The sequence below is a fragment of the Dysidea avara genome, chromosome 9 (genome assembly GCF_963678975.1).
Source record: "Dysidea avara chromosome 9, odDysAvar1.4, whole genome shotgun sequence".
Taxonomy (NCBI): domain Eukaryota; kingdom Metazoa; phylum Porifera; class Demospongiae; order Dictyoceratida; family Dysideidae; genus Dysidea; species Dysidea avara.
Window position 1 is genome coordinate 4813441 of NC_089280.1, and position 12431 is coordinate 4825871.

The 12431-nt window shown below is 36.9% G+C and overlaps 2 protein-coding genes across 2 annotated transcripts; both read left to right on the forward strand.

Moving 5' to 3' along the window:
- The first annotated feature begins 17 nt into the window (after positions 1 to 17).
- Positions 18 to 8344, forward strand: LOC136267793 (serine-rich adhesin for platelets-like). Its single transcript, XM_066062967.1, has 8 exons — positions 18 to 228; positions 396 to 740; positions 951 to 1280; positions 4961 to 5067; positions 5123 to 5294; positions 5346 to 5407; positions 5455 to 5927; positions 6208 to 8344. The coding sequence occupies exons 1-8, from the start codon at positions 216 to 218 to the stop codon at positions 8186 to 8188; spliced, it is 3483 nt and encodes a 1160-aa protein (XP_065919039.1). The 5' UTR covers positions 18 to 215; the 3' UTR covers positions 8189 to 8344.
- Positions 8345 to 8482: 138 nt separating this feature from the next.
- Positions 8483 to 12399, forward strand: LOC136267795 (protogenin A-like). Its single transcript, XM_066062969.1, has 10 exons — positions 8483 to 8694; positions 8792 to 9148; positions 9286 to 9567; positions 9638 to 9919; positions 9973 to 10311; positions 10370 to 10476; positions 10532 to 10688; positions 10829 to 10917; positions 11076 to 11536; positions 11856 to 12399. Exons 1-10 carry the CDS (start codon positions 8661 to 8663, stop codon positions 12196 to 12198), a joined length of 2451 nt encoding a protein of 816 aa, XP_065919041.1. The 5' UTR covers positions 8483 to 8660; the 3' UTR covers positions 12199 to 12399.
- Positions 12400 to 12431: the final 32 nt, after the last annotated feature.

Below are 12431 nucleotides of genomic sequence, written 5' to 3' on the forward strand. Positions count from 1 at the left end.
ATCCACTTATGGTAGTGTAGCAATGTTAGGCTTCAGTGTTGCTGCTGTAATTTGATCTGTTTTCATTACAAACTGAAACTCTACAAGTCCCGTGACACTTGTATAGCTGTATAAACGTGCTACATTCCAATATTATTTCAGTAAGAGTAGTAGTAGCAGTGGTAGTAAGTTGAGTGTGTTTTGTCTCCTCTGGTTGAGTGTGTGATGACAAGAGAATGTATATCTTTGGTTAGTAGCTCTTTACATTTTATATTTCATTGTATATTTTAAATAATCTATACTTGTTTTGCTGTGCATTTCAATTAATTTGAATGAACTTTTAAAATAATAAGATTACAATACAGACCTACGTATGCTAGTAGCTGTATTAATTATGTGCACACAAATATTTGTAGGTGTTGTGCTAGTCATTGCTGGTATTTGTGGATCAGGAGAAAGTCGTTGTATTACTCGTATAGTACACCCAAATACTGGTATAGCTGATGGTGTAGAGATCAATGCTAATGTTGAGATAGCATGCAAGTGTGATACTGACACAATTCAGCTGGAGTCATGGTACTTTAATGGATCCATAATAACTTTAATACAATCAAATTATCTACCGTATGCCACAATATTGAGTGATGGAAATGTGACTTTGACTATACCTAATTTTGTGCCATCCTATGCTGGTAATTACACTTGTATATCTAGTAATAACAGAGAGACCACTCAAGTGGAGTTGACTATTTCACAACAACGTAAGAGTGATTAGTAATGTAATATTCATACCTGCAGCAAAGTGCAATACAACTTTGATATGGTGGTTCATAATAAGAACACACTGGCAGCTACCTAGCTGTCAGTATCACTTTTTTGTTGACTTATTTAAATCTTTAACTTAATAGTTGTTGTGCTTCTACCTTAGTCTGTAGTGGTACAGTAGGTTTTTTTTTTTATTCCTGGTGTAGTGTTTAGTCCACCAGCTGATGTAAGAGTTAGTCAGATAACAGCAGACTTCATGGCAACTGTACAATGGAGTGTTCCAGAGTCTATGAGCCCTCATCTCTCTGGTTATCATGTGATGTTGAGATGGCAACAATATGAAGGACCCAACCAGTTGTCCACTGTGTCTAACTCTCAGATAGTCACTGTTGGCAGCAACATAACTGAGTACACGTTCAATAACATACAACCATATGCTCTGCACTGTATTCAAGTACAGTCAGTGTACAGTTATGATGGAGTTGTGTTAGGTACTCGTGCCAGTAGAGCACCATGTTTCAACTCCTCCACTGCAGGTAAACATTATCCCCTTCAATGAAATGTATCTATCGTGTGTAGCACTTTACATGAGCTCATACCACATTTTGATTACTTTTGTACCAGTTTACCATAACCAGCTAGTGTATGTTGATGTGCTTGTGATGTTTTATTATCACAGTAGTGATACCCCACACACACGTACATACCAATGTACTTTCTGTAAAGTGATAGGTTGGTTTACATTTTAATTCAGCTGTGGTGTTATTAGCTGAGAGTTACATCATTAGTTACAAAATTAGAGGCCCTGGCATCTACCATATTTGGAAAGTATGATATATTGCTCATTTTTGGAATACAAAATAAATGTTGGTGTTGGTGGGTTTGATCAACTAGCGTGATAATTTCCTCTTCTCTCCTACAATGATAATCGTACCCTGTAGATTAAATGAACTCAACTGCAATCACTTTGCATCTATATACTAACTTTTATAGAAGGATTGTTGGGATGAATAAATCACAAAAGTTAGCCAGAAGCTATATAATGATACATATTTAACCCATATATGTATAAGGTAATGGATTACCTCATTGATGCATGCCTTCAGCATTCTTAATAAGGACAAAATGAGTGGACATTAGCTTTTAAGTAAGTCCAACTCTTTGCTTAAAATTTAGAGGAACATTGTCAACACCACACATTATTTGGAACCCTGGGACTGATTGTGGGGGTACATGCAAGTAACACTACATTCAGTATGCATGCATAAAGTTATAATGTGACCGAGCTTACAAAAACAGGCATATGGGCACAAACTACACCCCAATCACCGGGGGTGGTTCCATAGGTTTCCAGAAACTGTTCAGGTATATTAAGGTGATTAAAATTGAGGTATCAAAAATTCAGATCGAAATACTCTAATAGAGCAATCAACTACTTCCAATTGTATGCTTATTGGAAGCTGTCAAAGAGTGTCAGGTAAGTCTCAGTTGGTGGTAATGTGTTGACTCAAGTTAACTCTGTTCAGTATTTGGGTGTTCTGATTGACCCTGGAACTTACATATTCGTAGCATGGTCTAGCTAGAGTCAGATCAAGACTTGCTTCAGTTACTCGCTGTGGGTCACTGCTGCCTGTATACTATACTCCGCTTTTGTGATGCTACTCTTTTGATTATTGTGATGTTGTTTGATCTCCATCTACTGCAAAACTGAATTGTTTAATTTAAAGAATCTACTCCAAGTTTATTAACAAATTGCCATTGATTCATCATTCAAAATTTCCCTATACATTGACTGAGTGTCGGAGATTTCATACAGCGATTCAGATTTTCAAGTCTTTACATCAGATTTCTCCTCCTTATTTACATAATATTTTTCAATTTTCAAAGGACATAACAGGTCACAACATCAATTGACTCTTTGTCCCCAGAGTGTTTGCCAACTATGGTAAAAAGAGTTTCTTTTATCGAGGGGCTGTCTTATGGAACAATTTATCAGCAAGTGTTTCTGAGGCTGCCACATTGCCATCATTTTAAAAATTTACCTCAATTCTAAGTTTTGTTGTTGCTATTTTGGTTGCGTTGTAGTTTTATTTTGTTTGTCTTTGTGTTGTATGCAATTATAGCTAGTTAAATTTTGTGTAATTTTGTAATATAAGTACAGCGTACAGTAGTTAATATTTGTATGTATATGTGCAGGGCTCCACTGAAAATCAGTTTTACTGAGTGGATTTCCTGTGTAAATATTACAATTACCATAATAGAACAGTCATGATTTGTATTTATTAAAAGTCACAGTTCACACAATAAAAATAGTCTAAATTTGAGTGTTTAAGATTTGAAATTTTGTCTGGGGGCATGCCCCCATGCAGAATGGCATCCATGCCTGTTGTATGCTTCAAAATTCACATTATAATCTTCAGCATGTTTCTGATACTATATGTCAGCATAAGCAGTCAAGTCCTAATGTCAACTTTAATGGGGGAACATGCCCCCAGACCCCCCTACATGTACGTAAGTGTGGATACAACAGAATTGGAAACCCGTTACAAAATTCCTGGAGCCGCCCTTTGTCACACAAAAAGCCATATCTCAGTATTGGAATATTGTATTAGCATTCTGTAACTTGCATTAAACTTTACAAAAGCAATTAGCTAAAAGTTAAATAAATGCTGAAATTATAATAAACAAAATTTATGTGCCCATGTGAAAACATTGAGTACGTGCAGTATAATAGTGAGTATTATGTTCATTACCATTTGCCTGCTTCTATATTTACTTTATAATTCACTGTAAAGAATCATGCACAAACAACAATATGTGACTGGATTTTGGAAAATCTGCCTTAATGTCACATCTTATGTTTATGAGTAAAACATACTTCCAATCAGCTTTGCAGTGATTAGAATCACTATATACTCAGTACCTTAAATTACAAGAAATTGTGTGAAATATTTTAACAGGTGCATAAGTGCTTTAGTGGTGACACGTACAAGTGTAGATTTTTATGTATCAAGTGTGACATTCAAGACTAGTTTTCCAAAATCAGGTCACATATATGTGTGGAGAGGCTAATTGTGGGGTCTACTGGTGACTCGTATGCTCTAGACACGTCCTGTGATGCTGGCATAATGTTGAGCATAATAGGTGTCTTGAAGCATCAAGCACAATGCTAGCATAACAGACAGAATGATGATGCCATAGCAGCCATACTGTTTGTATTTAGTCCTGGTCAATGAAATACTTTTAGAGTTTGAGATACTCTAATAGAACAGTCACTAACTCTTTGACATGATCAATTTGTTAGAGAGCAATATTTTACAATGCTGCCAAGTTTCATTTTCACAGGCAACGACATGTTTACTTTTGATCACATGATAAAAATGATCATTATCCATTCAGAAAGCAGAAAATATGGAGGCTTGTTAAGACATAAGTATTGAGCATACATTATAATATTGAGCATATTGGGTTGATTGCATAATGGATTGAATTTTTGAGCAATTGCATGTATATCAAAATTTCTACTGTGCATATCATTTTTAAAACTGACACTAATACACCACTGTACCCAGCAGAAAGAGCTGAGTCAAACAAGCTGAATGCTTTCTTTTCATGGTACGGCAGAGATTTTTGTAAAAAATGAATGTTGAAATTACATTCTCCATCAGCACTCGCATGAAATTAATATTACATTTCAGAGGTTGACACTTTTACAACAAACACTTACCAAGCTTTTCACTTTTAGTTGCAACAGAAAGATAGTAAATGAACATCCGTTTACATGACTACCAATAAATCATCCTCCCACACTATTAAAAATACCAAGTTATATCGCACTACATACACAATATACCCACTGTTCCATAATTTACAGCAACCCTTTTTCTAACCCCCTCCCCCCTAGCACTAGTGTACTGTATCATTTGATGTCACATGTACTGTGCATATACATACACGGCTATTAATTATAATGACTTGAAAATTAAATGCATACATACATACTATGTATTATTATTTAAGATGCATAATTGTGTCATCTAATAATATTTGTTGTAGTTCACAGAAGTCTTGCTAGTCAACTGATATAAATTTTTCTCCTTTTGATATAAAGCCCTCTTTCATCTCCTTTTAAATCAAACACTCACTTAGTTTATTTTTCTACAATCAGCATTTTTGACATTATTTTTAAAGCATAATGTCAACTTGTTTTATGTAGCACCATCTGAGCCAACCAAACTTCATTTAGAGCAATTAGGATCAACTTTTGTTTATGTCTCCTGGAACAATCCCACCCACCCTAATGGACCTATCACAAACTACGTTGTAAGTGTAAACTTTGCTACAAGGTACATAGTTTAATCTTAATTTGGGATTCTAGATGTATGTTGATGGCTGGCCTCGGAGGATTGATGCTGAGGGTTCACAGCTTCCCTTTAGGGTGGATGGGTTAGAGGAGGGCACCACCTACACTCTTGGTGTGTCTGCAGTGACAGAGTTTAGAATGGAAGGTCGACGAAGCAATACTTTGACAATTACTACTCTAGCAGCAGGTTTGAATAGCTTTCATTATGAAAATTAAACTAACTGTGATTGTGGTGTAGATGTTGTTGCTGTGGCAATTTCAGTAGCATTCAAATCAATGATTAGTTGCGTACAGATTATGGTAAGACATTTTACTAAAGTATGACATTAATAATAAATATTTTACAGAAGAACAATGAGCTTTACGAAGAGACATTGTCAACAACAAATAATACAGTGTCCAATACTATACAATCACAATGTGACTGTGATGCAACAATTGGGTTAAGCCACAATACTAAACTAAGGTGTTTCCCTGGTGACCACAACAAGATAGTATTTATCACTACTGCTTATGGGCTCAATGAAAGTGTTCAGCTAATTGAACAAGTGGTGAAGAGCTGGCCAAAGGACAGGTCATCAAGTGTTAGTGTCACTACAAGTGACAATATTCTGACTTTAACAGCAGTTTGTTTGGAGGAGTCTATGTTAAATACAACATGTTTTGTGACACCTGTTGGTAAATCTGATGATGATGACAATAGTAGCAACAAAGGGGCTATTGCTGGAGTAATTGTAACTGTAATTGTGATTTTCATTTTAATAATTATTGTGATTGTCATCGTGATTATTATTTATCAGAAAAGAAGGCAGTCTTACAAGTAAGTTGTGTATAAAACTCTTTAATAGAGCATACACTTTGTAGCTCACTAGTGGAACATGCACATCAGATATGTGATGGAACTGCTCTCTTTTGGCCCAATATTACTGGAATAAGACTCTTTCAAAAGTAGGAATGCTTTGAGCTACGTATATAGGTCCATTCAGATAGGGCCAAAATGTTTGTCGCTACTTGATTCAGAAAAATTTAAGAGACTTTCTTGAAATATTGTGTGTACATAGGAAATGTTAAAGTAATCTTTAATTAATGTATCATTACAGTTTTGCTGAGTCTGGGTCGAAAAGAAAGGAAACTTCACAAGGTGTTCATGGAAGATTCAATGTTAGCCGACTGTCACAATCATTACCAGCCATCTTTCACACATGGAGGTTATCTCGTGTTAGCCATCATTCAGCCAATAACAATTACCATGATAAGAATACTAATGATAGCTCAATCAGTAATGACAGTGCATTTGCATCACTGACAGACAAAGATGCAACATTAAGGGACCCTGAAGTTACTAAAAATAATAAATCTATTAATGCAATCATGCAGTGTATTCAAGAAGACCAGGTCTACAGTGATATAGACGATAAAGGAGAATATGTGCAAATTGTTGATCAACATGGGTCAAAGAAAGGTAACAGGTCACTAGAACATGGTGAAACCCAAACAGCAGATAATCCACATGGGGCCCTTGACTGCTCAAATAGTAACACACTCACACGAACTTTAAGCAATAAAGAGAAGCATATATCACCTTTTTATATGGAGGTCACTGATAAGGTTAGCAGAGGCCTTGTTGATAGTACTATATCAGAATCAGGTAGTGAATCAGAAGACAACACCACTGATGTGTATTCAGTACCCATTGATTCCATCACTAATGATAATTGTGTAGGAGAAAAGGTGGTCAGTCCACAAACAAAGATGGCTACTCCTAAATACCATAAACAAAAGTCTTTGACTAATCCTGTAACAAGCAGACAAAACAGTACCAGTCCATCTACACAACAACCACAAGATAATAATGATGACGTGTACTCCACACCATTGGATTCTTTACCACGCATTAATGCAGTACCAATTTACAATGTACAAGATACTGCTGAAGAGTATGCTGTGCCAGTTAACCTTGAAAATACTTTAAAGCCATCTCAAACTGAACAAGATTACACCTTTCCTGTGCTGGCTACAATGGCGATGAACTTAAATCCATCGTACAATAGTGTAAATGTCAAGAACACAGACGTGGATGGATATTGTGATCCCCGTGTATCCATGAAAAGCAAAAATGAACAAACTCATGACTCAGTATTTGCTGGTACAGTTGCTAGCCTTCAAAGGACCAACCAAAGCAAGGGCAAGCCACCACTGCCCAAACCATACAAACCACCGAGTCCTTCTAAGAGCAATGATGTATTTCAATCTGCCTCACCACCAAGTCATCTGCACAATGCAGCTAGTAGAAGTCAAAGTGATGCTGAAACCCAACGACTACCATCTTACACCAGAGCAGGTGGTTACATCATGCCTGGCACAAACAGTATGAAATTAAAGTCAACAATGTCATGTGGTGTGACTAGTGATCTGTATTCAATGCCAATTGATTCTTTTAATGATGACAGTTGTGATGGAGACAAACTGGCCAGTAGCTTTAATCGTGGCAAAGTCAAGCCTAGTTCATCCAAAGCTAATTCTCTGGCAAAGCAAACAGTTAATAAACAAAACAGTACAAGCCAGCCTGTACAACAACACCAAGATGGTGAAATGTACTCGGTACCAGTGGACTCAATGCAGAACGCCACTACTGACAACATGAAAAGTTCAAATACAAAATCTCCATCACCAACAACTGCAGAAAATGAAAAACCTCCTGTGCCTTCAAAAAACAAAAGTGAACAAACTGATTCACCATTTGCTGAAGCTGTTAAAAGTCTTCAGAGATCAAAACAAACCAAAGATAAGCCATCATTGCCCAAACCATACAAACCTCAGAGTAGTCCTTCTAGGGAAATGTCTCCAACTACTTCACTAAATCTACACCAACAAAATTTCTTGCCAACTACTAGTGACTATGAAACTCCAAGTCGTCTCACTGCTGATGACTACATCATTCCAGGAAATGAAGCAACACTAAACAGAAAAGATTCTTACAATGAGGCTAATGACTCACTGGAGTATAGCTATGTTGTACCTAATCAGCTGAGAATACCTAACTTCATAGATGATGTCTGCACTGGTCACACAGAATGTTAACCCACTATCACACACACACACACACACACACATACACACCATATCTAGTAGAATGACTATATTAGTGAATATATGTATTATTATTTTTTGTACTGATTCTATATAGTAATTGTATACTATATATTGTTCCATAAATTTATCAAATTTTATGGCTGAGTTGTGGCAAAGTATTGCTAAGGATACTTCTGTAATTGCCTCCCTTTTATCATTACCAATTACATTCACTTAACCATTCAATAACATCCATTAATGGTAAGGAAGCATGATGCTCAGTCATATCATCCATCACATTCTATCCCATTTGTTGTTAACACTTCCACTAAGGTTTCACTGCAGCCATTGAGGACAATAGTATAAACCTCACAACTGTTTTGTATAAGATGAACTGCTATTGCTCCAATACATTTAGGTGAATTTTAACTGTCAAGAAGGTATACCATTATTTGTGGCTTGCTAGTGAAGGATTAACAGGATGAGAAGATATTTAATACAGCTGATAACATGTAGTGAGTTGTTCAACAAAATAGCTAGTTACAGATCTACACAAGTTTATTTAGCTATAAGTTACATATTGGGAATAATTATTATGATATATCCATGCAGTGTGGCTATTGAGAGTTAGTTACACAAGAGGAGAGTGTGACGATATTACTGTGGAATTCAGGAGACCAGTTAGAGTTGAAGATAGAATCACTATTAATGACATGATAGGAATAAGTGATAGAGCTGAGGTTGACATTCGTTGTGAATGTACAGGACCACGAGGTGTCAGTGCAGATTGGACCCAAGATGGGGAGCCTGTCTCAACAGAATATGAAGATTTACAAACTCCATACAATGAAATTAATGGACCTCGTTCATCTTTGAAGATTTATTCATTTGAGGAAGATGCAACAGGGGAATATAGTTGTAATAGTCAAGAAACTACTGAAGTGTTTAATCTTGTCTGGTACGACCCAGGTTAGTTCTTTAAATTGTGTAGTTATAGCCATGGTGATGGCTACACTCCTGACCATGTCCATGATGTCAATATTCATTGCATGCATAATATAGGTAGCATGCAGTTGTTGAATAAACCGGCACTTTGTTTACCTTAGATGATAGACCAGAGTTTGTAGTAGAGCCAAGGAATACAAATGTTAATGTCAGAAATGGTAATGAGGATGTGACATTAGAATGTGGGTCATTTGCTGCTGACACAATCACTTGGGAGAGAAGAGCTGGCACTGTGCCAAACAAGTCTATGATAATCAGCCAGGAGAACTTTAAATCTATGCTAGTGATACCTAATATAAGAAGAGAAGATGTTGGTGAATACAGGTGTGTTGCAGATGGGAAAGGATCTAGGAACAGCCGATATGCTCGTGTAACAGTCACAGGTAGGTATATCGGTATAAACAGCATTACAACACTATATGTACTTCACATGTTATGTGCACATCACTACAGAGGAGATAGACATAGTTACAGACCCAGAGGACACAACCCAAACACTTGGGACTAGAGTTACTCTGTCCTGCAGTAGCGAGGGATTTCAGTCAGAAAATTTTGTATACACTTGGACCAGATCAGGTCAAGTAGTACTAGTTGAAGCTACATCATCAGGTAACAGTAATCTGGTGTTGTCAGCTGTGAAGCCAACTGATGCTGGGGAGTATGCGTGTACGGTGGAGAATGAATGGGGAACCCAAGTTACTTCAAGATCAGCAACTCTCCAGGTTACAGTACCAGGTAATAAATCTCAATTACTGCAATATACGTATTTTACTTAATGCCTCATTCAGAATCATTTCCACCAATTGATATACCAGTTGGGAGTACTGATGAATTCTCTGTAACTCTGAGATGGCAACTGTCTGATATAGATGTTCAGCTATTAGACCGTGTTACAATATCCTACAGATGGGTGAGCTTGTTAGAAAGAGACAGTCGCAAACGTCAAGCTGCCAACGTGCAATCATCACTAGTGACTATTGATGACCCAAGTGTTACACAGCACACAATAAATGACTTACAACCATATTCCAATTATTGCTTCACTTTGGCTGCCCACTATGCCTTTGATGGACAAATATTGGGAGAAGTTGAAGCACAACCATTTTGTACTGATACAGGAGAAGATAGTAAGTATTTATAGAATTAGCTCCATCATTGAAAGTGATTTTGTATTGTTTGAAATAGCTCCATCATTTCCACTCAACTTAATGGTGGTAGATCAAGATTTAATGTCACTCGGTGTCACCTGGAATACACCACAGTCACCCAATGGTATCATAACACACTACACAGTAAGTACTGTGATCAATAGTGTTGAAATAATGGCCATTTTAATCACTTTCTCAGGTGAAATATGATGATCACACAAAGAGTGTAGCAGTTGAAGATGTAAAGCCATCAGTTATGTTATCCCAGCTACAACCAGGCACAGCTTACAATATCACTGTGTCCGCCAGTACTGCTATAGGGGAAGGGGATGCCATCTCAATCATCGTATCCACTGGTGAATGCACTAATATTATGATCTTTATTTTGTGTAATGTGTAGTAACAGTGTGGCAGCCATTTAGTGTAACCAAAATTATCTTTCAAGTCACATAATAGCTAAAGATCTTATTTACCTGGTCAATGTTTCATTGTTTAGAGGATCCCAACCCCATGGACACAACCAGCATTCTCTTGTTTCAAATCAAATTTGAGCTGAATGTCAATCAGACATGCCCACAGTGGACAGTAAGTTCCAACTACACTATCTAGCTAGAGATGAGGAATGTAGCGCCACACTAGCATGTAATGTTTCTAATATATCAAATGTGTTTACATGTAATGTGACCACATTATATATATTAGTGAAGACCACGCTAAACATGCCACTGCTGTTTGCTATTTAGAGTAATGATCGACGTCAGTCATTGACCGACTCAATAGCTAGTTACATTGAGAGGAGTTGTCAGTGTACATTAGAAGATGGAGCAATTGAACAAGATCATTTACTGTGTGATCAAACAGAACCAAGCACAACAGTTTACAGAGCAAAAGTGACTACTGCTAGTCTGAAAACACCAGCACTAGCTGCTATTATAGAGAGCATAGTTGCACAAGGTGTACTGATGGGTAATAATATTGCAACACGTGTGAGTATTGACAAGACTTGTCCAGTTGTGATAAGATCATTTAGTGATCCAGTTTGTGACCCTACAACTAGTTCTGTTGCTGGAAATGAGTCAGGTTCAAAGTCTAATAATGATGGTTTAGTGATAGCTCTTGCTGGTATTGGAGCATTAATAGCTCTTATTGTACTGCTAATTGTGCTTGTCTCAATGGTGTTGCTGTATCGAAGGCACAAAAGAAGGTATGCTAAATAGTGTGCTGTTTTCTTGAACAACAAACTATACACATACCTATACACACACTGCTCCAGTATACCCAGCTGTACAGTTTTGCATGTATGATTTGGACAGTCTTTTTGTGGATCACTAACCATGCCCCAGTAGAATTTACCTGAGTGGAGTACTAGGACCCTAGTGGTGTGTGTGTGTGTGCGTGCGTGCGTGTGACCACTGAGACATTTAACTTGCATGTGCATTGTAAGGTAAATAAGGTATTGTTAGAGTCCATTGAACCTTCATTTTTAAAAAAAAACAAAAAAAAACATGATGTAATTTCTACAGGGTAAGCGACACAAATGATGTCAACATTGTCAAGAACAACACTGTTGCTCCAACAGAGACTATACCATATAGTCAGCCACTACCATTGCCACTTGATGAGAGCATTAAAGTGCAACCATCAGAATGCCAAACTGATGATGATGGCTACCTAGTACCAGTCCACAATGACATGGAGAACACAGATCTTCCAATTCCTTATGTTGAGTTTGATGATGAAATTTACTTTCAGTCGATAAGAAAGAACACACAAATTGTGAGATCACAGTCAGCCAAAATTAAAATGGACACAAACCCTTCTTACAAGGGAACTACAATACCACAACATGATAGTACTGATGTGTAGTCCACAAATGCACACACTTTCTAGCCTATTTTACCAAATATGTGTTAATGCAAATATACACATGCAAGCATTCTTGCATATACATAATTTACTTACTAAATGTACATGGTGTATCACATTGTATTGTTTGTTATTAACACTAACATTGTACCACCCTGATATGTATCAGAACCAAACAACAAAAATTTAAGAAGCAATTTATTGGCAAACCAATTGTTCTTGGGTAACACCTC

Excerpts from the sequence above, each read along its gene's own strand:
- LOC136267793 (XM_066062967.1), top strand. Across the intron at positions 5,068-5,122 it reads GACCTATCACAAACTACGTT|ATGTATGTTGATGGCTGGCC; the intron begins GTAAGTGTAAAC and ends TTGGGATTCTAG. Across the intron at positions 5,408-5,454 it reads TTAGTTGCGTACAGATTATG|AAGAACAATGAGCTTTACGA; the intron begins GTAAGACATTTT and ends AATATTTTACAG.
- LOC136267795 (XM_066062969.1), top strand. The coding sequence starts at position 8,661 with ATGAGAAGATATTTAATACAGCTGATAACATGTA. Across the intron at positions 10,477-10,531 it reads GTATCATAACACACTACACA|GTGAAATATGATGATCACAC; the intron begins GTAAGTACTGTG and ends TCACTTTCTCAG. Across the intron at positions 10,689-10,828 it reads CTCAATCATCGTATCCACTG|AGGATCCCAACCCCATGGAC; the intron begins GTGAATGCACTA and ends TTCATTGTTTAG.